The 26,415-nt window shown below is 36.1% G+C and overlaps 1 protein-coding gene across 3 annotated transcripts in view; it reads left to right on the forward strand.

Moving 5' to 3' along the window:
- PARP8 (poly(ADP-ribose) polymerase family member 8) overlaps nt 1-26,415 on the forward strand; it is a 178,226-nt gene that overhangs the window by 148,070 nt on the left and 3,741 nt on the right. For all 3 annotated transcript variants that reach the window (XM_039355122.1, XM_039355123.1, XM_039355124.1), the window contains 10 exons: nt 3,878-3,970; nt 10,777-10,902; nt 12,260-12,325; nt 16,563-16,630; nt 17,358-17,406; nt 19,306-19,418; nt 19,571-19,643; nt 20,661-20,730; nt 22,120-22,196; nt 24,480-24,549. In XM_039355122.1, the coding sequence (XP_039211056.1) occupies nt 3,878-3,970; nt 10,777-10,902; nt 12,260-12,325; nt 16,563-16,630; nt 17,358-17,406; nt 19,306-19,418; nt 19,571-19,643; nt 20,661-20,730; nt 22,120-22,196; nt 24,480-24,549 (805 nt within the window). The remainder of the gene's footprint in view (nt 1-3,877; nt 3,971-10,776; nt 10,903-12,259; nt 12,326-16,562; nt 16,631-17,357; nt 17,407-19,305; nt 19,419-19,570; nt 19,644-20,660; nt 20,731-22,119; nt 22,197-24,479; nt 24,550-26,415) is intronic.

Below are 26,415 nucleotides of genomic sequence, written 5' to 3' on the forward strand. Positions count from 1 at the left end.
ATTCAAGAAGATGGAGGAGCAAATTATTAGAGATGTATTTGAAAAATCTTTAAATAAAATCCATCAGTTCATAGATCAGGTATGCTCTAAGGATGTTAAAACAAACTACTCAAACTGCTTCAGAGATGCAAATATGTGTAGAAAGTTACCAAACCACCAAGGCAATTTCTCAAGTTGCTGACATTGCAGAGGAGTCCATTGCAATTTTGGAATATAAACCTGACACCAATTGTTATTATGATGGTTTAAATATAAACCTCCCAAAACAAGTGAAAGAAAAGCTCCAAGCAAATCTGCAACTTTTAAAAGGACAAGTTTAGGATTTTTTTCCTCATGGACATTAACAAGGTTGAGAAATCCTTGAGAAAAAAAGAAGCTTATAACTACTTGACAAACATTCCAGAGAAGAAAAAGATAAAAGAAGAAGACAGAAGACAAGCTGAAAGGAGTGGCTTAAACTTAATGAGTCAGTTGGAATTAGGATAGATTTTTATTGGTCTGGATTTGTAATTGAACGTCTTAATTTAAGTTTAAAAATGTATTGTTTCTTTTATATATAATGCTTAAGTAATTCCTAAAGTTTGTAAAAGATTATCGAAAGTGTATTTGAAAGTATGTATGTTAAGAGAAAGTTAAAGAAAAACATGTATTAGCTTAAAGAAAAGTTTAGAGTTTTAAAAAGGATATATACAAGAAGAAAAAAGTTATTCTATGAGGGTAACTTGGAGCGAGTGTTCTAAATTCAATGAGTTAATTGGAGCTGGAATTTTATGGGTCTGAAAGTGAACTTTAAAGTATATTAAGAAGTTAAAAAAAGATGTATTAGAATGTTTTATGTTAATTTTTTTAAAAAAAAGTTAGTGTTTTATAATAGATGGGAAAAAAGTATTTTTCTCTTTAAGGTTAAAGAATATAACCTTAATATAAATATAAATGGTGATAGTTTATAAAGATTATTAAATACAAATAGAAATACATATTATTTCCACACCATGGAAGGTAAAGCAGAAATGATTAAATAGATTGTTTTATTCAAAGAAGAGAATATATTTAATTATGTTTTTTATTTAGATATCATTTCTGGATTTTGTGTTTGTGACAAATAAAATGAAACTTTTACTCTGATTTTGCTGATTAGATAGATTTGTTGTTATAGAAATAGCTAGTTATAATGCAGAGTTCCCCAACATTTCCAGCTTTGCGGATTAGCGGGGGAGAGGGGGATGGTTCACAAAAGTGGCCGGCAAGCACATGCAACTCCATTTCCACAGCCCAGTTGCAAACCTCTTATGGCCCACAGGTTGGGGATCCCTGTACTAATGTGTAAAAGTAAAAAAATGAGGCTGTAATCTTGTTATTTTGTACTGTGCTAAAAAGAGTTGGGAGTCAAAGCTTTTTTCTTTCTTCCCTTACACCTCATAGTTCTTTCCCCCTGTCTTTTTCCTTCTCTTAATTTCCTGTTTTTATTTTAGTTTTTTGATTTTATACATTGATAAAACAATAAAAGTTATGAGATAAAAAAAGACTAAGCCACTGAAGTGCATCAGTCAAACTTTCCTAAAATGTGCCCAAAAGAGAACCAGTGAGGTTAATATAGATTATTTCATTTGGTCTAGAGCGCCATGGTACAGTGAATTAGATAGTGTTAAGCTTCATCTGCTGCCTAATTCAATGTAACATAGCAGATGAGATATATCAAATGAGCAATGCTGTATTGGACTTGAAAGATAATGGATCTTCTAAAACCATCACTGCAAAAATATTTCAAGACTTCATATAATCACTGGGACTGCAAGTAGAGGAAGAGGAGAAGGATAATATTTTAAACAAAATTGATGAAAAAGTTATTGATGCAAGTACATGCCCAGTGAAGCATTTTTTGTAAAGAAAAAATGCAAATTCATTTTGTATTTTTTGTATTTCCGATGGTGCTAAACACAATTTATTGTTTAGCTTCATTTCTTTTAAAAAAATGACTCAAAGAGCAAAGTAAGATTAATTTCACTGGTTATCTTTGTAACATGAAAAACAGAAAACATCGTGATGATAGACTATTCAGTAGTTCCTTGTAAGATATAATATTGTCCTTTTTTAAAAAAATGGCAGAAAAATGAGATCAGTAGCAGTAACCCATCGTGAGCTCAGCAGGATTATCTATATCCCTGTTTTACTTTGCAGATAAAGCAAAGTGCAAAAACGAAATACTGATCTCTCTGTGTGTATAAGATTCTTAAAATGGTATCTTTTTGAAAATCACACAAGCTTACCTGAAATTCATTTTGATTTGAAAAATATTGGTAGAGATGATGGGCAATGCTCTTCCAGTATCATAAAAAACATCTTCCAACTCAAAATGAGAGGACTGTCTGTTACTGACAGTATTTTCATATGCAAACTGTAGAATTGTCTCCTGCTTAGACTTTATTTTATTGGATACTAGCAGTCTTTCTTGCTGTGATCATGTCATTTTGACTAGTTTTATGCAGCAACAACAATGAAAGTTGTAGATGTAGTCTACATTTATTCTAAACTTCAGCTGGAGGTGTTCTTTACTGACAATAAGAACCCTGACCAGGTTCTGCATTTCCCAATGTTCATGATGCCAAGAATATATTGCTCAAAAAGGTATTTGTGCCTGTTGGAGTCTTATAATATTCCCAGTGATCTTCACTTCAGCATGAGCTTGGGAGCAAATAATCTGAGAAGCAGCAACTTCATTTATTTATAAGATTACACTTCCATTTCTTTTGTCATTAGTCTTTACTAATGGGTCAGAGAAGATAGAATTGTGTGTTTAATCTTTCCCATAATTATGGGGAGAAGGAAACTGTATTCTCTAACTTTACTCCTACAACCTTGACCCAGTGGTTAGGATGGCAAATATCTAAAATAGAGAGCCTGCACTATACATTTAGGGTTCCTAGACATTAATTTAAATATTACTAGAAGCACCAACTGAAATAATAAACTGCTTACTCAGACTTCCATCCTCTAAGTTTTAGAAAACATCAATGAGAGGCCAAGAAAGCAAGGTATGGGTAAGGCCATCTGATGCAAGCCTTTATCCCTTATTCACATGAATGAAATAAAGAGGGAGAAGCACAAAGAGAGACAGAGATTTAGTTTATTAATACTCTGCTGAGATCTGACTTACATTTTTGCAAGCCTATATGCAAAATAGGCTTTGAATTTTTTATATCTTATTCTCAAAAATTTCTTGAAAGTGTTTTTGAGTTTACCTTGTTGCTGATGTAGGGGTAGGGATAGTATTCCTAGTAGTTGCAGGGAGAAGAATTACACATTTTCCCAACATTTTGGGGCTGCCTTGACTGTCCATATTTCCCATTTCCAAAAGCCTCATTGGGAGAATCCCCTCATGATTTCTCCTCTTGAAATAGAGAAAACCAGGGAACTTGCAGACCACTGCAAAGATGATTATCCAATAAGAGATGGGACATTCAGAAACAGCTCTTAGCTATCTAATCTGCAAATAAATGGAAAAATACAAGAATAACACCAAACTTTTATTCCCCTTTGAAATATATGATGAAAGCTAATTTTCTTCAATGAAACTGAACGAGAATTCATAGGCAAAAAAACAAAACAAAACCCTGAATACTTTTTTCACATGAAATTAGTACACACACACACACACACACACACACACACACACACACACACACACACATGGCAGTTCTACACATGTACAAGATATCAGTCCCTTGGGTGGAATTATATCTCCCAGAGTCCCAACTAGACTTTGGACAAAACACATACAGTAGATGTTCTAGGAACTGTACTCTCAGCATGTGTAGAATGTTAGGTTGATGAAAATTGTTAAATGTAAGAATAACCATTTTCTTCCCTTTGCTTTTAGCCAACAGTCTGTGAACGGGAACTGTGTGTATTTGCTTTCCAAACTCTAGGCGTGATGAATGAAGCCGCAGATGAAATTGCAACAGGGGCTCAGGTAAAATTCAGATAATTTATTTGTAGAAGAATGAATTGCTTTTATGTAGCAAATTCAGTTAACATTTATTTTTGTATATCATTTTGCTTCATTTTATTGTCTCTTGATTAGTACAAAATATTCATTGTACTTTGGTTTTATAAGATAGTGGTTTTTATGATATAGCGGATGAAAATTAGAGAAAAGCAACTTTTCATGTTTTTATTATGGAACTGTATTTTGTCAATATTAGATAATCCGTATTAAATTCATGATTACAGGTTGTAAGTTGTGATGGTCATAAAGCAGGTCATCAAATAACTGTACCCTATTTTACAATCCTATTTTGTGAAAGTTGTTGAACAATCACCATAGTTGTTAAGCGAACCCATTGTCTACAATGGAGCATTTTGCTGAAAAATAGAAGTAAATGCCAGTTTTCTGCAAAAATAGCATAAATCAGGGTCATGTGATGCTGCCAATGGCTGTAAATGTGGAGCAGTTGTTGAGTGCATTATGGGGAGGGCCTGGCTATCAGGACTTTGGGACTGGGTTGTAGGTACCTTTTGCAGGGGCCTTTGTCTGGTATAACTTTGACTGGTTGTAATACAACATCCAACATACAAATACATTAGGACTGTGCAGCAATTCAGTCTCCAAAAGATGCTTCAAAGGGCATATAGTAATGAACATAACACTTACCTACACTGCCTTAAAGTAGCTGTGCTTTTCCTGAACTGCTGAATGATCCTGGGAAATGACCCAGGTGTTGCAACCAGGCTTTCCATTCATATTCCTGCTGCTCGGCAAAGCATTTTCTGGAGATCAAAGTACTGCACACTTTTAGTATGTCAGAACTATATTCCAAAACTATTCCATCCAAGCTTCCCTTTACAACACCACACAGAAACTTCTTCATTCCTCCCTGTGCTAGTTTTGCCATATCTTTATTCTCCAAAATCAATTGTGTTAAGGAATCCAAAGTACGTAGATAGGTAGCCTTCAGATAAGTAAACTTTATGACAACCTTAACCTATGCTGATAGCAGGAATGAGCAGTCAGTTTCTTTCTGGGGCTGCTTTACCATAATTCCCACCAATGGAAATTAGACCCTGGCAAGGGCTGCAGTTCCACTCCGCTACCTTTTAGCATTGATATTATGGCTAGGCCGATACTTGTGTATCCTTATCTTGTGGGTAGGAGGAGCAATTGATGCAATATTCAACTCTGCTGAACCACACTTGTTCACTGGCATTTGGCCATTCATGCCAAGTGTGAGAAAAGGAGAGAAGGGAAGACAGCCTAAATATATTTTGCTCTCTGATGTTTCTTTCTCACTGCACTTTTTGAAAGAATCCTCTTTTTTATTTCCCTCCAGAGGACTGAATATAAAGATTTCAGAACTAACCTTGGTATGAGTCAGAGCCCATCTGGGGCTGTAGGAGGAATCAGAGGGTTGCATTAATCAAATCCCTTTTTTTAATATTCTCCCTGAATGAATCATTTTAAATCAAATAAAGATCGGAAAGATGGAAGGGCTGTGGACTAAATAATTCATTTCATAGCACTCCATTAAGTAAGAATATGTTTACTCCTTCAAGTGTTTGAATAGTTGTTGAATGGTCCTTTTAAGTATTTCTGTGCTACAGTAAATATCATGATGAAGTCAAATAATTTTTAAATATAATCTTTGTTCGTAGATTGTTGCTGGTTTTCTTAATTATTTCAGAAATAAATAACTTTCAGTTGCACTCTGAAATATTCAGAGTTGTTCAGCATTTTATCATAGACTCCAACAAGAGGGATTATTAATAATATTAATGGGAATATTTTTACATTGTTCTTTTAAAAGACAGTGTGAGTATCAGAAACATGGCTATAATCTGAACATTTGCAAAGTAAATCAGATGCTTTTTCATTGGAATGTTGTTGTTTTTCCAATCCATTATCAAATGATGATTTAGGTGTTCTCCTCATAGGCAGTTGACAGACTGTGAAGCTGAAGGTCAGGCACTAGTTTGTTTCATAAAATCAAATCAAACGAATAACAAAACACCATAAAATTGTCAATCAGGCAAAACAAAGGCAGGCTACTAATAAAGGATTAGAAACCAGGAGAGCAGCTAATACTGTTGAAGATCAGGAGTTTGGAGAACAGAAACAAAGACATGGATTTCCACCACATTATTCTTCATAGGACTAATCCAGTTCTGTCAGGCTCCTTATGTCCAATCATCATGGGGAAAACCCATGTGTTCTTTTTCTAGAAGTGGTTTGTTCAAAACTAGAAATGATTAGTATCCTTGTTACATTCTGGCCCCCATTTTGAAGACACAATATATTTAGAACTGCTCAGTTAACTTGCACTAAAAGAAATTAGAAAAGCTCAAACCAATTCCTAAGCCCCCAATCCAGTTCACCTACTCTATAGGAAAAGTGTTGTATCACAATATCGGGCATGTGGTTTGTTGCTTCAACACTGGAGTTGAAGTTCTCAAGTAAAGACTAACACTGCAACCTTACTTAGAGCTTTTCTCCACATCCCAGGCAATGTGGTTTCATTCTCTTCATCCATTGGTGATCCAGCAATGGTTTGCCATTGTCTTTTGAAAATCCACCTGAATGCTTGGGAGAAAAGTCATAACTTATTATAAACTCTATGTAGCTCTCAAATCTTAATTAGTAGTATCATTTTTGATGAAAAGGGAAGGCATCAGAACAAGCCTGCCCTTATAAAAATATCAAAGCCTCCCCTTATAAAAAATATCAAAAAAGCAATCTTCAGTGGATAACTATGAAAACCTATATGTACTAATGTCATCTTTTCATCACAAAAGACCTATGTCTTTCCTGATGAAAAGATGACATTTAGTACGTATAAGTTCTCATAGTTATCCACTGAAGATTGCTTTTTTGACATTTTTTATAAGGGAAGGCTTTGACATAGGTCATTCCTGATGAAAAGATGACATTAGTACATATAAGTTCTCATAATTATCCATTGAAGATTGCTTTTTTGATATTTTTTATATTTGCCTTTTCCAACAGGGCACCTTTCAGCTATAGGGCCTTCAGCTCCTATTATTCTCTAATCTACGTGTTCATTGCTGGAAGTTCTGGGAGTTGAAATCAAAACATTTTTTGGGAATGCTAAGAAACAATACTTTAAGTGTTTTAACTCTTTCCAGCTTCTCATGCAGGAAATTTTACTGTGATCTTGGGGGGAGAAGAATCACTTATTACATTTTATGATGCACACATTGTTATGTAGGAAAAAGTAAAGTCACCTTAACTGCAAGATGGGTAGCAAATAAATTTGATAAACAAACAAATAAACAAAAAAGCATATTGCAAAATTAACTGTGGACCAAAACTATTATTACACCCTCTCAAGATTACAGATATATGCATATTTTTATGAGCTTCAGATATCCTCACTAAGCAATATGTAACAAAAAGCAAAGTCAAAAGAAAATAATATTAGGAAAATTGCATTCTTTTTATCTCTAAAACCTAAAGGTTGAAATTGCCTGATTTATTTTAGAGTTTTCTGTGTTTCTGTGGGACTAAAAACCCCATTTTACCCTTTAACACTCTTCCCCACCAAATCCTGCTAAGAACAAAAGGCAGAAAATCACTTGTTTAAAACACTTTGGGGGACACATGTAGAAAGCAGGGGAGAAGATAAAGATCATGGGTCACAGATTATCCATTCTTGTCCAGGCTTTCTGGAAACCACCCAACTGAAGATGATTGTTAGTTAATTTTGTTAGTACCTGGATCATAGAAACAGCTAGCATCACTGCTTTCTGGGAATCATTCTATCAATAAGCATGCATCTGGGAAGGCCAGTATCCTCTACCATTTTCACATGAAAATATTTGTTGAATGTATAATGGTGCATATCAGATAAAATCTAAACCTACATGATGATGTGAGCTTTTCTTCTCTTAGCCTGTACAAAGCTGAAGGGCTTATCTGTTTCTCTGAAAGCACAGCAGCCAGAGAGAAAATTAAAACAGTCTTTACATAAAATACCAGGTTGTAAGGATAGATAGTTCGTTCAGTGATGGCCAGGCCTTGTCTCCAATCAGTATTATTATTTATCAGCCCAGTCAGAATGGCCTGGGTAAGGAATGATGACATCTGAGTAAGAGGGAAGAGATGGATCATTCGGTCATTTGTGTCATCTCATTGCTCAGTCTCTTATCATGAACAATTGTATTATGGGATTTTGCAAGATGCATTGGCAGCTGACATGGTATAGCAAATTAATTTCTTATGGCTGTAGTTTATCCACTAAATAAATTCCATTAATATGTACAGCAACATGTATTATAATGAAAGGGACAAGACAGATTTATCTTCTCTCTCCTTTATTTTTGTTGGCTTTAGAAATATTACACAAAAAAAGATGAGAATAACAAGATTCACTATCTTTGTTTAACAATTTAATACCTGGGAAATTATTTAACAAAATATAATGACAACAAATTCAAGAAAAATTATTAACAGACTTGGAAAAATATAATGGCAGATATTTTAAGATAGAAGTTAAAACTAGAAAGAATATAATCAGTAAAAATAAATATTTTTTCAGAGATCAAGTTCCAGATGATTTCAGTAAAAATTGAAAAAAAGATGTTAAATGAATGGCAAGGACAACTAACTTTATTTGATGAAACTGAAGACTAAGGATTAAATTTAAGGTTTTGCAAGGTTTTGTGAAAATACAAGGTGAACTACGGTAGCTGTATCACACATTTCAAATTATATTATTAAGCCAGTTTAATTTGGAATACATATTGGATTGGATTGGATTGCTAAAGTGCTAGTTTACCATTGTTGAAGGAGCAGGACTTGCAGGACGCAAAATAATTTTGGTGGGATATAAACAAAAGTGTTTAATATATAAGAGATGACTTCATCATAAACAATACACCAAAAGTATGTGATAAAAGTAAAAGATTATAAATCCAATTTATGGCCCCTTGCTTAAATGCTACAGAATTTCATCAGTGAAGTGATAATAATTTGTATAGAGAGCAAGATTGAAACTAAGGTGAAATATTTACAGACAGTTTCTGTAGGACATTCAGAAATGACTCATTGGTTTCAGTGTCTTCAAATAAATAGTGTAGTTTTTTAAAAAAAATCACAGAAACAAGGTGGAATGCTCAGGAATTTGACTAAATTTGAAAAAATATAACACAAAATTCCAAGCATCTGCTGTGATTTATTTTAAGTTGTTTTGAAATAAGATTCAGAAACTGATCAAATCAAAGACTGTATGATTAAATTGATGTAGAATGTAAACAGGTCAATTGATATGCAACAGTGGGAATACCATTGGAAAATAAATACCAAATTCACAGTGATATTACAATCAGAAAAAAAACTGGTATAAGCTGTATTGATTTGGCATATTAATCCTTCATTGATTCCAAATACAAATAACTCATATTTAAAAAATGCAATTATTTTTTCACACATGTGACTACTGTAGTAGACGGGAACTGCTATAGAAAACATCCAATATTAGCCCCTCTCCTATCATACCTCCTTGTATGAGAGAATGCTAAGCAAGTGCTCCCTGGTTATCTGAATAGGATGGGCAAAATACATTGGGAAAGGTGGCCCCCAAGATTTCAGGGCTCCAGCCACAGGGGATTTAGTAAGTAGCAAGTAGCATCTTGAATTGCACTTGGAAATTTACTGCTAAACTGTGCAGTTCATGCAGCAGAGGTTTAACCTAGTAGTACTGTAACTGACCTTTGAGCACACATGCATTTCATTCCAGACCAGCTGAAATTTGCAGATAATCTTCAAAGGCAACCTCATGTGGTCGAGATTGCAAATGTATTAGCATCTGTTAAGATAAAAAAAAAATAGAAATTTTTGTTAAGGTCTGGAATAATGACTTTATGAGAAGTTTTTTTTTTAATCTGCATTATAAAAAAGCACATCTTTTCACTTATACCTATTTTATCCTAATTAATTTTTCACACATTATGGATTTTATGAAGTTTACCTCCATTTTGATTGGAGAAAAAATATTTTAGTCATCTACATATTTCCTATGCTTGACTATGGGAGAACTGAACATTTTTCTCATTCTCATTTCAGTTCTGGGTATTGAGTTGGACTGGAATATTTCTGGTGAACTCAGTCAGTCCATTATTGGATCAAAATCCTGCCTCAGATCAGGTGGCCTTTCAACATTCACAGAGACTTGGTATCCAATGCCATTCGCTGAGTCACAATTTCATAAACAGAGGCTCCCATACTTTTAACCGTATACATGTGGACTCCACCAAAAGATGTCATATGTGTACATGGAAGGAAGGAAACCCTGTTAGTACACACCTTGTACATTTATGGAATGAATAATCTGAATCCTTGAATGAATGTTCTGAACCATGTCTTTGAAGAAGTAAATGTGGTGCTCCCAAAAAAGAAGTTGCTCAAATAAAGGAGCCAAAGCAAAATTTTACAAAATCAGACACTGTCCTGTTGCCCCTTATATCACTTGACACTCCTATTAAATTAGTCAAAGTGGAGACATTGCAGCACAATGGAGAACAGACCCAGAGCTTCTTTCTGATATAAATTCTCTCAGTCCTATTGGTACAATTGTATCTGAAATCCTGTTAAATCTTAACAAGGTTCTGGTCCAGATCTCAGTCCTATTGGTACAATTGTATCTGAAATCCTGTTAAATCTTAACAAGGTTCTGGTCCAGATCCATTGGGAATCATTTATGAATTTATTTGGGAGGAGGGGAAAGTCTTCTTTTTGAACTTTCTTTTGCCTTTTCTTTTTTCTAGGTTGTAGACTTACTAGTATCTATGTGCCGTTCTGCATTAGAATCCCCAAGAAAAGTTGTCATTTTTGAGCCATATCCTTCAGTAGTAGATCCTAATGACTCTCAGATGCTAGCCTTTAATCCCAGGGTATGTATCATTTGTATTTGGAGGGGAAGGGTGTCATTATGGGCAAAAACCACTGCTTCCTTCCTTTTCCACATTCTTGGAAGATGATTGAGATCAAGGCTCAGATAAAAATTATGTACTATGTGGTTACTTATAATAGCATAACTCCTTATGAAAACCAGTAGATTTAAGTGGTATCAATTTATTAATCAAAATTACATAAACATTCAGTTCACACATTGTGGCAAAGCTATAAAGTGGTTTGTTGCTTAAACTAGATCTTTTCTGATTCGTATTAAACCATAATTTACAGATCTCAGTAACTGGGTTCATACCATACAGTAAACCAAAACCAAGCAAACCACGTTATGGCTTGGTTCATTCTTATATCTACTCTTTAAGATATCAGGCAAAAGCATAACATCTTTCTAACTAAAATTTCAGAGCAAAAATGTGCCTTATGTCTGAGATTTGGTTGTTTTCAAACATATGCCTATAGTAATCTAGTTCTGAATAAATACAGTAATTAATTACTGAAATAATTACCTTAAGATACAGATGGATACAGAAAAAAATGACTTTATATATATACTCACATTCATTTATTTCTAAAACAAACGTTTGTTATTAGTTGCCACTAGTTTTAGTACTCAACTGCTTTTTTCAGTCTGGTTTTAGATGTTTCACCCTAGGATTTCCATCAGTCCAAGTTCACATTACCAGTTGTTAGGGATAGTGTGAGATTCAGTTCAAAACATCTGAATATTATTTGTTTGGAAGAGGAAAATAATTTCCAGATGTTCTGGGCTACAACAATTGGTTGATAGGCACAATTTCAGCTACATTTTTGATATACAATCTGTAATGGATTTTAAAGCATTGGAAAGTAGCAGTATCTCCACATGTGGTTTCAAACAGTATCTTACTGTTTGTAGGGAGAGCAAGGGTGGGAAAATATATCATTTGTCTTTGTGTAAGTGATGCAATTGATGTTCTTGTTTCAGATATCATGACAACCGTTGACATGAGTATGTCAGTTGCATTATTTGCATGATGATGTCATGTGTACAACATTTTGATATAATTAGGGCTTGTAATGATGTAGGGATTATAAATTTCACATTCTGTATAAAATTATAGGAAATGGTTATGATAGCTACAATAACAGTAAAATCCTTTCACAAGATATATTCAAGCAGGGAGTTTTGATAACCGTCTGCTATGGATTTCTTTATTTGAATGCCTGCATATAGCAGAGACTTGGATCCAGGAATTAAATGGATCTTTCCAATTCTATAATTATATGAGATACATCTGAAAGTTAATATACTTTAAAACATGCTTGCTGAAAAGTAATCTTTCATTTCTTTCACCACAGAAGAAGAATTATGACCGAGTCATGAAAGCACTGGATAGCATTACTTCCATAAGAGAAATGACGCAGGTAGGCATATTAAATAAGTAAATGAATTGTTGTGTTCTAAATTGTTATTATATGATACATATGTTTATGAGTTTTAGCACTGTGTAGTACCATTGCTGTTTTATTAGACCCGTGCAAGGAAAGCCTATCAAAATAATCTTTGTGTAGATAACAAGTTGCAAGATAAAATCAATGAACCAGAACATTGACAGATCAAGCTTGAATATTACCACTGATATCATATGCCATTACAATGAACTTTTTATTCAGTCCTAGGGGCAGGATTGCCTGTGAGTAAATGGATTGTTTCAATGTTCAGGGAATACAGCTCTGACCAGTAGCCCCTTGCTGCATTTTTGTGTATTTATTTCTTTATTCATGTGCATTCTTAGGAACAAGCCAAGCAAATTGCCAAGGGAAAAATACAGATTTGTAGCAATCTGCTGCAATGACACTGATGGTTTTGCAAGTAAAAGCTTGTTCGCTTAAGTGAAACAGGAGAGCATTTGGAGATGGAAGAGGGTTCTATTGTGACTGTGCTGAAAGTTCTGCTGAAGCTAAATTTGATGTGTCTCTTCAGATTGGACAGTCAAAATGATGTACTAGAATGTGGTGACATTCACTCAAGGTTTAAAATTGGGTCACAGTACTTATTTGTGAATGTGCAGATTTATTGGCCCTTCTTGCCATGGTAAACCCCAATTCCCTAAAAATGCACCCTTCAGAATACAGTAGCTTATATCTCAGGAGCTGCAAGGAGATGGACAATATTTTGACAATTAGGAAGAGGCACATTCTTTGAACAGAATATATGAGTTGGAACAAGAAGAAAGAAGTGCTGGTATTACAGACGCTATGCAGAAAATTCTTCTTTTCAGTGTGATAGAAATTTCTCTTCTCTCAGTGTTTCCTCATTCCCCAGTTTACCCTATTCAGGGACACTCTAAATCAGGGGTTTTCAACCAGTGGTACACATACCTCTGTTGGTACATTGGCATCTGGCAGGTGGAATGCGTACAATGGGTTGAAAAGCACTGTAAAAAAAGTGTAAAAGTGGATGAAGTGAAGCAGTGGCAGTGCTGCACAGGATTGTGGGAAAGTCAGCTGGAGTTGCGTGAAGTGTTGCCTGGGTCCTGCTGAGAGCCCAGGATTGGCGCGTTCAGCTCCAGCTGATTGGCAGTGGCCTTGGGGGTGACAGGCAGCCTCGTGCAGTCTTCAGGCACAGATGCAACTGGAGCTGCGCGAGGTATTGCCTGGGTCCTGCTGAGAGCCCAGGATCAGCACGCACAGTTGCACCCTGAAGAGAAAAGGAGGAGGGGAGAAGAGAGAGGAAAGGCTATAAAAAGAGCAGGTTTTGGCAGGAGAGGGAGAGAAAAAAAGACAATGGGGGGAAAGAGAAGGGGGTGGTGAAAGAGAGACAGAGAGGAGCAGCCTTGAGGAGAGCACTCAGCTGGAGAAGTACCAAAGAGAAAATGGGGGGAGGTGATATAAAAGAAGGGGAGAAGAGAAGAGAGGATATAAAAGAAGAAGAGAAGAGGATAGAAAGGGAGGAGAGAAGAGAGGATATAAACGGGGAGAGAAGAGAGGATATAGAGGGGGAGAGAAGAGAAGATATAAAAAGGGAGAGAAGAGGATAGAAAGGGGGAAAAGAAGAGAGGATATAACAGAGGGAGAGGATATAAAGGGGAGACGAGAGAGGATATAAAGGGGAGAGAGAAGAAAGATAAAAGAAGGGGGAGAGGATATAAAAGGAGAGGTGAGTAATTTGTTAAATGAGTTTTGCCCCATTTTATGATTTTTCTTGCCACATTTGTTAAGTGAATCACTGCAGTTGTTTGTTAAATTAGCAACACGGTTATTAAGTGAATCTGGCCTCCCAATGACTTTGCTGTCAAAAGATTGCAAAAGGGGATAACATGACTCTAGGACAATGTGACCATCATAAATATGAATCAGCATCCGAATGTAAATCACATGACTCTGAGGATGCTGCAACGGTCATAAGTGTGAAAAATGTCATAAGTCACTTTTTTCAGTGCCATTGTAATATTACCAGAAGTATATATTAGATGCTTGGAAAGCATTCCACATAAAATTGTTCTGAATAGTTTCCATAGTGCACCAATTTATCTTAAGTTAGTTCATGGTTTTAGTTCATGTTCATGAGCAACGTCATGAAATCTTTCTAGTTGCAGCACAGATAAGACAAAGAGATAATCAACTTTTGATCTTAAACTAACCAAGGGTTTTCATCATCTGAGGATATTTAGTCAGATTTTAACTGAGGAATGGTTTGCAACTACTTTGCAAGCAAGCCAGGATCAAACAAGCTACATTAACCATTGCTTACACAAACAGTTATTCTTCTCAGTTTGTATCTAACAAGTCTTTTTACTATAAAACAGAAAGCAAAAAGCTCTGATCTCATGGCCATCTAGGAGGAAGAACAGACTTGAGGACATGCAACTTTGTGTTCATGAAAACACTATAAGGCAGTGGTCCCCAACCTTTATGGCTTGGTGACCCATTGGGGGGGAAGAGGGGAACCAGGCTGCACAAGTGTTGGGCTGGCACACATGCATGTGTGCAGCTCCACTCATGCAAGAGAGAAGAAAAGCCTTTGGGGTACGGTTTTGCACTCCTTCAGGCTTCTCCACCCCAAAAGAGACAGAAGGTCTGAAGCAGCGGGTGATCACTTTTGTCCATTTGCAAAAGCTTTTGGCACCAAACAGAGAAACCTTTGGGGTGCGGTTTCATGTTCCTTCAGACTCACCAAGGCTGCCCAATGCTCCAAAAGTGGATTGAGTGTCTTGTGCAAACAGCCTTGGTGAGTCAGCGAAGCTGAGCAGGGCACACTCATCCCACTCAGTCTCTGTTCTCACGACTCCATTTTTAGAGCATTGGGAGCAGGCAGCTTGGTGGCCCAGCTGGGAGAGAGAGGAGAAAAGGGCTGCAAGAGCGACGGACTGGCATGCATGCATGTGCGCACAGCTCCATTGACACAAGATAAAAGAGAAGCCTTTGGGGTATCACTGAATGAATCACTACAATGGGCTTCTCAAGGAGGGTTTTTAATGATTATTACATTCAATAATGTAATTTTTAAAATGAAGTAATATTTCGCTAACTGTTGTGGGTAAGTGTGAATTATACTTATAAGAGGCACAAAGAAGATCAAATTTTAATTCGAAAGGTAGTGAAGATAGGTATTAGCGCTGTCCCACTCCTAACAGGAAATGTAGAGATGGATGGATGGATGGATGGATGGATGGATGGATGGATGGATGGATGGATGGATGGACAGATGGACAAACAGAGAGACAGATGAATATGGGATTACTTCAGGGGAATTAGTGGGGTGCCAAAATTCTGCATAGAATTTTGTAAGTAGAATGCTATATATAAAATAGAATGTCAAAACCTTACATAGGCAAACTACATACAGATTTAGAGATTAATTTCTTTTACAAAATCTATACTGATTTAGAAATCAACTTGGCGATCATGCGAGCGGAGGCCCCTTGAGCAGAAGACGCTTGTGCGTAAAGCTCCACTCATGCGAGTGGAGGGTGCCAGCACATTAAGCTCCATTCTGGTAAATAGAGCTTCATGCATGAGCTCAAGCGCCTTCCAGTCATGCAAGTGAAGCTTTGTGTATGAGTGCAAGTTTCTTCCGCTCACGCAAGTATAGTGGACCGCAGTCCAGGAGTTGGGGACCCTTGGCTTAGGGGAGCACTGAAAAATAAGGCTAGCATAAGCAGGTTCAAGGAAATTTCTTGAAACACCTACAGAGAACTGCCTACACTGAGTGGCAAATATCTTTTAAGAGATAATTGGGAAAGAATCCCAGAAACTAGTGATAGGATGCAGTTTTATAAGAAAACATGTTACTATTGCTAGTTTTAAACTATAGTTCATTCAAAGCCTATAAATCACAAAAAGTTCAGTTGAATCAGACCTACTTAATATTTGAGTGGGAAATTACCAGAAAATCCATAAGAAGCCAGAAGAAATCCATGAAGGTAACAGTTACAATCCATTTTTTTTTTGTTATCAAAGAAACTACATGAATATGCCATGGGGTCACTAGAAACTAAGCTTGACCCAAAGGAGACTTAAAGTGATAGCTTTTTCTTTAGGTGACTTGCTAAACTGATCCACAGTTTCTTGGATTAGTAGAATTATCAGAATCAAAACTATCTTGTATCTAGTTCCAGCATATCTCTTAATTGATAATTATACTGTTATTATTTCATAGGCACCTTATTTAGAAATAAAGAAGCAGATGGACAAACAAGACTCACTTGCGCATCCTCTACTACAGTGGTAAAGCTCTTACATAGATTTATATGCTGTTTGTTTAATTCAAAGTATTTTTCAAATATTATGATAAGTCTCTAGTTATCTCATAGCTTGTTAACATGATGTGCAATTTCCTTAAAATGAAGAAGACCCAAATTTGTTCTTCCTATGTAAGATAGTAAGTAACAGCCCAGTGCATTATGACATTATCCAGTGTAATAGGGAAATCATGTACAACTTCTAAAAACTCATTTAGCATTCTTACCTGCATGAGGGCCTGGGGCATTAAATGGTCATGTAGGCATTGTAACAAAAAATAGAGCTTCAGAATTCATAACATTATTTCTTGGAGGGGGATAGGCAAAAAGGATCAAATTTACACTGAGCTAATTGAAGATGGATTGTGCCCTTCCTTTGTAAATATTGATTAAAAATAATTAAAATGACATAGATTCCTTGAATTCAACAGTACAGAGTACATTTTCTTTTGAACTCAAAGATTGATTCCTTGAATTCAACAGGATGCATTTTATTTTGTGACTTACTATAGTTTTGGTAAACTCTCCATTTTTACTTGATTGATATAAATAATCAGGCTTACCATAGGAGACAAAATATACCTTGCAATAGTTGAGCTTCTCTATATAAATGCAAGGAAAATGGAATAAAGATTCCCAACAGTACTTTTTTGGCATTCAGGGCTAGCATGAAAAACTGTGATTTATTCTGTTCCCCATATTCTCTATTTCAGGGTTATTTCTAGTAATAGATCACATATTGTGAAGCTACCTGTGAACAGGGTAAGTTTAAGGTTAAGAGCAAGTTGGATTTTGGAAGAAAATGACTTTCAGTTTATCAACCAGTAAATTTTGTTTTTCTGTGCTTTTACCTTGGAAAAATTGCAACTATTCAATGGTCGTTCTGTTCATAAGCTGGAGGTAATGGGAGTATATGGAGATCATCACACTGTGAAAGATCATGAAAATTAGGATAGTATGCTTTTTCAAAGGAAGCAGAGTGCAATAATGACAAATTTCCCTACAAACAATTATAAGGATTTACATTCTTAACTTTTTATGTGTTTCAGTTCTGCTGGGTTATCTAACATATGATTGGCTCAGCCTTTAATTATATATAAAATAATATTGGCTGAATATACAGATCAGGGGTGTCAAACTGTCGGCCCGCGGGCCAGATGAGTCACAAGGAAACCACGCCCACCCCATTGCCGGCAATGTGGAAAAAGTTCCAATACGTTGCACGATGTCACGTGACGTCGTGAGTTTGACATGTCTGATATAGATGATATCAGATTTTAAGAATGAACTGTTTGGCATAGGAAATTCTTTAAGTCTAGAAAAATATGCCTTATCATCCCAACCCCAATGAGTTTGCCATTACAGCTTTCTATGGCACATCTGCAGATCTTCCAGAAAAATACTTTTACAGTACTTTTACAAAGGTACTAAAACTGGGAAAAGTTCTAATAGCCAAATAGAACTATCCAAAGTTATTTCTAGAAAACAATAAGAAAAGTTTAGAAAACTATGAAATACTTGATAAGTTCCAAGGAAGTTCTTTATGTACTTTATCGGCCATAATCATTTTATTATTTGTCAACAATCTTTCAATATGATTTACAACATAGGATATATCCAGATGGTACAAAGTAATAAAACCAGTATAAACTATACATTGTAAACTAACACAAACAAAAGAAAATAACATAATTATTGACTGTCAATGAAACTGTAACTATCAATTTTTCTCAGTGTTGAAGCATTTATTTTACCCAATATGCATCTAAACTGGAATAGTATTAGTGCTGATTTATTTCTGGAGAGACATTATTCCAAAGAAAAGGAAACAGAAACAGAAAAGTCTATTCTCTGGTTGATTCCTCAAAAGCATCCTTAAATTTTAGCTCAACCAGTTGGATTCATTGTTCTTTAAGCTTGTAGTTTTCTTGTGGATGCTTTGTCACCAGATTCTGTATCATTATTCATGCATGCATGCATGCATGCATGCATTCTCTACTGTTGGAACAATCCAGTTAGAATGATCACATATAGGAAAAAACTTTCTCTGATTTTTAATTGCAGTCTTTTTTTTGGGAAACATTAGCATCTCTTATTGGTTTGAAAACAATTTCCATTTTTAATCCCATACTTAAAATATGCATTTTAATAGTATCTATAGATTTGATCCTTTGGAGGAAACAATATCTGTACAGAGTAAGAGTTCAGTCCAGATAAATGTGTGGACCGGGAAGGATTAACTACTTTTTCAAGATCAATTTCAGATTGTGTAGTTTTCGAAAACAACTTTTACAGAGTTTGGTCTTGGCATATCAAAGTCTGTGGCTAATGGCAAAGTCTGTGGCTATCATAGAATTAGAGTGGGAAGGGGCTACTTAAGTAAAGCCCCCTTGCTCAGTGTAGGATTCAAATTAAGTGTTCAAGAGAGATGACTTTTTTTAACATGATTAGGGAAAGGGAGTTTATAAACTGCTCTCTCTGTGATTGGTTCCACTGTCAAAGTTTTTCTAAAAACTGAAATGCAATCTGCCTACCTTTGATCCAAATCCATTATTCTGCATCCTGAACCACAAAATAACAAAAAAATATATAACAATGTCATGAGAATGTCAAACTGTTATAGATATAATGTTCTCCTCTTCTGCTTTTGTTCTTGTTTAGCAATTGAAATTTATGCACACCCCACACCAGTTTCTTCTGCTCAGCAGCCCACCAGCCAAAGAGTCCAATTTCAGAGCTGCTAAAACTCTTTATGGAAGTACCTTTGCATTTCAGTAAGTATTAAAAAATAGAAATAAATTAAATCCTTGTCTCACCAAATAACAGAGATAGGAATACACATCCATTCTAATTTCATTGGTAGTGCTTTTCGATTATACTGCTTTCCTTACTTTGATTTCTGCCTGTCTTGTCTTTTGTATTTAAGTGGATCGCACATTGAAAACTGGCACTCGATCCTGAGGAATGGCTTAGTGGTTGCTTCCAATACAAGGCTGCAGGTAAAGAAGTGAGAAGTAGCAGCAAAATGTGAATGTTATTTTGAAAGCCATAGAGGCCTAACCTGTCAAGCTCCAGAAAAATCAGGAGATCCAGGAAGTTCATAAAGATTTATTGTATGCTTAAGCTCTCTACAAGAATCTGAACTACTAGTATAGATAAGAGTAAAAGGAATTCAAGGTGAGCTGGACTTAGATCTCTTGTGAGCCCAACGGGACTTATAACTGATGACTCATTTGATCCCTCCTTCGTGCTCAGCCTGATCATCTCCTACATAATCTACAATTTCATAGAATGAAAAGATGACTATCAGGTTGGCATAATCATCACTGTTATTATTACCTGGGATCCTTGAATTTGCTTATACTACAAGGAGCTGAATTTGCTTATACTACAAGGAGCAGAACTTGCCAGGAACCAAAATGATATTCTTTTCACCCTCTTGAGTTTTGTTATCTATTTAGAGAACCATCTGGAAAAGTAACAGAAGATGAAGTAAAAATTGCCTCCCTGTACCTCTATTATTTATTTATTATTTCTTCAATATTTATAGGCAATTCAGTGTAATCCGATAAAAGCACACAATCACTAAAACATAAAATCTTAACATTTCAACATAATCCTAAAGTAAAAGCACATTCAACAAGTAACATATAGAGTAGCCATCATTTCCAGCAACTTGTGCTGTAAAAGTTGAGGAGATAAAGCGCATCTTCAGATGTCAGATGGGTGTGTGTGTGTCTGTGTGTGTGTGTGTGTGTGTGTGTGTGTGTGAGAGAGAGAGAGAGAGAGAGAGAGAGAGAGAGAGAGAGAGAGAGTAGCACTTCATCATGCTTGCTTTCTGATAAATGGAGGCTTTGTGATTGGCTGTAGCCACCACAGCAAACCTTTTGTAAATTCAGATATATCCACTAGCCAAAACTGGCTTAGATTAGCATAAGAAAAACCTTCCAAGTTTATCTTTGATCAAATGCCACAACTGAAGAATTTACTAGCTTTTTGTTTATTTCAACTTTCAGCTCCATGGTGCAATGTTTGGAAGTGGTATTTACCTTAGTCCATTGTCAAGCATATCTTTTGGTTACTCAGGTGATGTATATTAATCCCTTTGTCCATGTGGAGGGATACCAAAGAGAGTGGAAAAATAAATAATAGTCACCCCTAGGAAAGATGGGAGGCATATAAATTTAGTAAATAAAAATAAATTTAAAAAGTGTCCACAGTTCTAAATTTTATCTGTTGAATAAGGCCAGTTTTATTCTACATATGCAACATGATAGAGTTTAGAAGAAAAACATCTGTAGGGAAGAAGAAAGATGGTCAAGTAGCTCAGTGTCTCTCAGCTTCAGCAACTTTAAATGTGTGTACTTCAATTCCCAGAATTTAGCATATTGCTGGCTGGAGAATTCTGGAAGTCGATGTCTACTCGTCTTAAAGTTGCTGAGATTGAGAAACACTAAAGTAGCTGAATTCCAAAGTGGAATACAGAAACTGCTTTTTGTTGAGTAGGAGGTACCTTGAACTGAAATAAATACACTAGGTAAAATATAAACTGATATAAGGCTGTTCTTTGTTAATCTAACAGGAGTCTGAAGCTAACAAAAGGCAGTAGCTAAACTCTCAGTTTTCATGAACCATGTCATTTATCTACTTGCACCAATATTATTCTTTTGTTATTCTGCTTGCCCTCTATATCCCCATGAGCTACTTGGATAAATTAATATCAAGATTCCTCAAGGGGTCTGCTCATACAAGTTTTACTTCCTTACTAATTACATTTAACCTTCCATATGTAACTAAGAAATATCAAATTGCTTTCTACTCTCCCAAGAATATTAATAGAAATGAAGTATTTTTGACATTCCAAATGTTTGCTGGACTACAATTCCCAGCATCCCTCATTATTGATCATTTTAGCTAGAAACTGTAGTTCTCAACTGTAGTTCCTGAGAATCCTGACACATCTGCTACAAAAGACAAGATACAGAAATACCCTCCTCTCTAAAAATTATATATTTAGCTCCAACAGAAGATCCAGCCAGGTGCCAAATCTGGGGGGAGAGGTGCTGGGCTTTCTGATGCAGTGGGCAGTAATAGTATTTGACCTTTAAGGCCTAGGTAGTAAATTTCATCCAGGTTCCAACAAAAAATATTAGCTAGGCTAACATTGTATGGTATTCTGCAGTTTATACATAAACTTAAGATTGACTCAGCTGATGTGAAACCCAGTTTTGACTGTTTTTTAACCTGAGCTTAGCATGCAACTTCCCATTATTTATGAGAAACAGAAGTGGGTTTTAGAATGCTATGTGATTGGGTCATCATTGTTGCCTGCAAAAATATACTTAACTACTAAACTATAGGCTGCTGGAAATGAAAATCAGCAATGGCATTAATACTTGTCTGCAGTCTCTATATGAAGTGGAACATACAGTATTTTATGCACCACTATGTCTGATGTAAATCCAATGTCTTTAGGGATGAACAAGAAACAGCAGAAGGTATCAGCTAAGGATGAGCCTGCTTCAAGCAGTAAAAGCAGCAGTGTATTACAGGTAAAGAAATATATGAAACACTTCAAAAAAGCACTTTCTTTTTTTATGATTCTCCTTGCTCAAGGCAGGTGCCAGATGCAGTGGTAATCTACCCCCAGAGCTTCCTTGTTCACATAGGGTGACTCATACAGGGAAGGACAGATCCAGAAAGCCAATGCATTAATATTTGACAAGGACATACCATAATTTTTGTGTGTGTGCTATTCTTATTCTGCCTGTTAATATATTTTGATTTAGAAAGACATTTGGAAGCTAGTGATGCAGCTGACACATCCATTCATACAATTCCATAGATAATTAGAGCTCACTTATATATGTGGACAAGGGAGAGAGGGAAGAAGAGAGAGAGAGAATAGATCTTGAAGAACTAGCTCAATGGGAAGAACAGAATCCATACCATCAAATATACGCCCTCCCAATCATCAGATTTCCTGTTGCTATAGTAAGAGATGGCCAAAGGAAGACATGGAAGCTGTATTGCAACACACATAGGTTCCCACTCCAAGTCCAATACCCAAAGAGGATAACTGGTGCAGTCTGGTAAGTATCAAAACCAGCATCCTGGAGAAAACCCAGAGCATCACTCAGTGAGACAGCACCCAAAGATGAGAAAATCCCTGAGGTAGCAGCAGACAGGGGACGAAGATCAGGCAAAAGAAATACAATGGCAAGACAAGATCTTTTGTGGAATGAACCATCAATAGGTAGCTAAGGAGGCAGACATTGGGGAATCTAATCAGTGGCTGGAAAGGGCTGGTCAAAAAGGACTGAAAAGGCTAAAAGGAACACTGAGGCTCTGATTGTAGCAGCACAAGAACAGGCACTAAGCACCAAATCCATAGAAACAGGGATTTTCTGTGGATTTGGTGCTTAGGCAGGACTAAGCTGCAGGGAGGCCCTAGAGACATTGGGGCAGGGTGTAACATAAAAGCACTAAACAGCACAACCAAGCAACTGACATTGTATGAGCCAAGGTGACACAGCAGTTAGAGTGCAGTACTGCAGGCCACTTTAGCTGACTGTTCAGCAGGTCAGCGGTTCAAATCTCACCGGCTCAAGGTTGACTCAGCCTTCCATCCTTTCGGGGTAGATAAAATGAGGACCCAGATTGTTGGGGGCAATGTAAATATATATATACATTGCTTACTGGTGTACACCTCTTAGAGAGTGCTTGCACTTAAAGCGGTATATAAGTCTCATAAATAAATAAATTGTGTATAGGAACATATGAACAGTATACGGGCTAAATCAGTGATGGTGAAACTTTTGAGACCGAGTGCCCAAACTACAACCCAAAACCCATTTAGGTATTGTCGGGTTCTGGGTGGGCGTGGCCCACTGGGTGGGCGTGACTGCGGTGGTAACGGCAGACTGGGTGGGACTAAAAAGTTCAATCAATCAATTCCAACTTTGCAAGATCTTTTTTTTTCCCTGCGAGAAGTTGAAACTGGTTGATTGATTGAACCCGGTGGCGGAGGCCTAAAACCCAGCTGAAGACCTAGCACTAGGGTGATAGTGTGCATGCCCACACAGAGAGAGCTCTACATGCGCATGTCATAGGTTCGCCACAATGGGGCTAGATCCTCTTAAGTCCAGAAAGTCACAGAGCATAATAGATTCAGACAGACAGGTATTGACCAGTCACCCAGACATTGTGGTAGTAGACAAAAGGACCAAAAGACAACAGTGGTGATAGATGTAGTGGTGCCAAGTGGCAGCAACATAGGATGAAGGAGTATGAGAAGCTAGAGAAGTACCAGGTTCTAAAGGAGAAACTGGAGTGGATGTAGAAAGTAAAGGCCAAAATGGGCCCTGTGGTGGTATGAATTCTCGGGCTTTGACTCCTAAACTGGGAAAATGGGTCCAAAAGATCCCTGGAATAACACCAAAACATCCAGACAAATGCAGCACTAGAAAGAGCTAAGATACCATGCAGAACCCCCAAATTCCCAGGCCTCTGGTAGAGGACAGGAGAAGGAAATTTTATTTACATATTTATAAATGCTCCTAACAGATACAATCTCATTTCAGAAGCTTTCACTGGCCCATAAAATGAAAAAAAAAAACATTCTTTAAAGGAAAATATTCAGACTTCATAATGTCTGCAGAAATTATCTGTATTATTGGAGCAAGGTCTTGAATGGACAGTTATGACTAATATAAAAAATGATTGTGGTTTTGACCACAGAGATTATATCAGTAATACCAGCAAGAATAATTCATGAATCAAAGCATTTTAAAAATATTTGATATAATACTTCCAATATTTATTTTCTTTAACAGTTACAAAAAAAGGGGCAGCAGTCTCAATTTTTGCAAAGCCGAAACTTAAAATGCATAGCCTTATGTGAAGGTAAGCACTTCTAAAATATCTAATAATAAATAGCTGAATTCTATTTGATGTCCTTGCAGTTATCTTGTGTTACATAAAAAGTAATCTGTTGGTTTTGCTGATTTAAACTGACTTGTTTTAAAACACAGAATTTTTTTATTATTTTATTTACTGTGTTTTTATGTGTAACTATTCTAGGTTTACAAATCTTTCATTTATTTTTGTATTTCTGTATATCTGCTACATCCTACATACCATGAAAAGAAGAAGGGAAAATACAGGACAGAAAGTAGAGGTGGAATCAGGGAAATGTTTACAGCAATGTTTGATCTAACCAGGACCATAACAAAGAGGTGTTCCTAAGCACATTATTAATGTACTTTTAACAAGTTGTTCCTTTCTTTTAATACAGTGCTTCAATATTCTGTCCAGTTCTGAGCATCACACTTTTAAGGATTCATAGAAATTGATAATGCAGATAATTCTCATGTTACAACTGCAATTGAGCCCAGAATCATAGTCATTGGTTGTTGCAGTCATTAAACAGGTTGTTGCAATCATTAAACATCTGACTGCTGCCTCATATTTAAGTGATTGTCCAGTAGGACTCCCAAGATCCCTCTCACAGTTACTACTATTGAGTAAGGTACCACCTATACTGTATCTGTGCATTTGGATTTTCTTGCCTAAATGTAGAACCTTACTATTTTGACCATTGAATTTCATTTTGTCAAAACTCGATGTCACACAAAACACCAAACTCATTCCAGAAGGCATTCCATTCCAGAATGCAGGACATGGAATAAAGAATTTAAATACAAGAAAGCAGATGCTAATTGAAAATCTTTAAAAAAAAAAAAAAACTTCATAGCAGCAAGTTGTGGAATCTATTCCCCAGAGTCTTAATTCAATTTGTTCAAGCAGAATTCTGGGACGCTTTGATTTCAATTCTTGCACTGAGCTAATGATTGGATTCACCTGTGGCCCTTGCAGCACTCTGATCTGCAGTCGATCCTTCCAGATCTATGATTTTGTAGCAGATTGATTTTAATGACTTTCTTTGTGCTATTTAAATCATTAGCTAAGACTTAGATTAAAGATTTTATTATTTCACAGGAAGTACTGTGTTCAGTAACCTATCTAGTTGTTAGTTTTGAGGTCTCTAGCATGGTACATCTGAACATTAATGGAAACATTAATCCTTGATTTTTTTTCCATGCCATCTGCCTGTCCTCATTTGTTGCAGTATATTTAATTGAAAATAATAACTGGATGGCTGGCATCCTGCAAAATATCTTTCCAGTTTTTAATTCAAATGATTTTTTTTGAACCTATGTAGGCCCACTGATATTCTGAGACAATAAAAATAGCAGCCATTTAGAACTAGGTCCTTTTTGTCATCTGAATATTTTCATTCTGATACATAGCATTAAGAATAACAATAACAACTTCCTCATATCAATTCCTATGGATTATCTAAATATTTCTTTATAGTTCTTTTTAATCAATAGTGGTTTATCACTCCCTTCTTTTTTCAACTTCCAAGCCTAGCCTTTTGCTGTAGCATTTCCTAGTGGTTTCTTAACCTATCAATAACCAATTCTGATCCTGTTTAGATTTTTTTGAGATTAATTCAGGTCCACTAGATGTTGCCATATGGTGTACATTGTTGCTATTATTATTATTGCTGTAGAGTCCTTGCAACTGCCTGGACAATATCCTGCAAGATTTTGGCAAGATTTCAGAAGTGGTTTGTCATAGCCTTATTCCTAAGTTTGACAAGGTGACCCAGCTAGCTTTGTTCCTCAAATGGGCTTAGAACTTATTGTGTTTTAGTTTTCAGTCTGGTGCCTTAACCATTACACAAGGCAGGCTTTTTACATGATG

Source organism: Crotalus tigris, unplaced genomic scaffold, assembly GCF_016545835.1.
Source record: "Crotalus tigris isolate CLP2741 ecotype Arizona unplaced genomic scaffold, ASM1654583v1 scf7180000018606.670481, whole genome shotgun sequence".
NCBI lineage: Eukaryota > Metazoa > Chordata > Lepidosauria > Squamata > Viperidae > Crotalus > Crotalus tigris.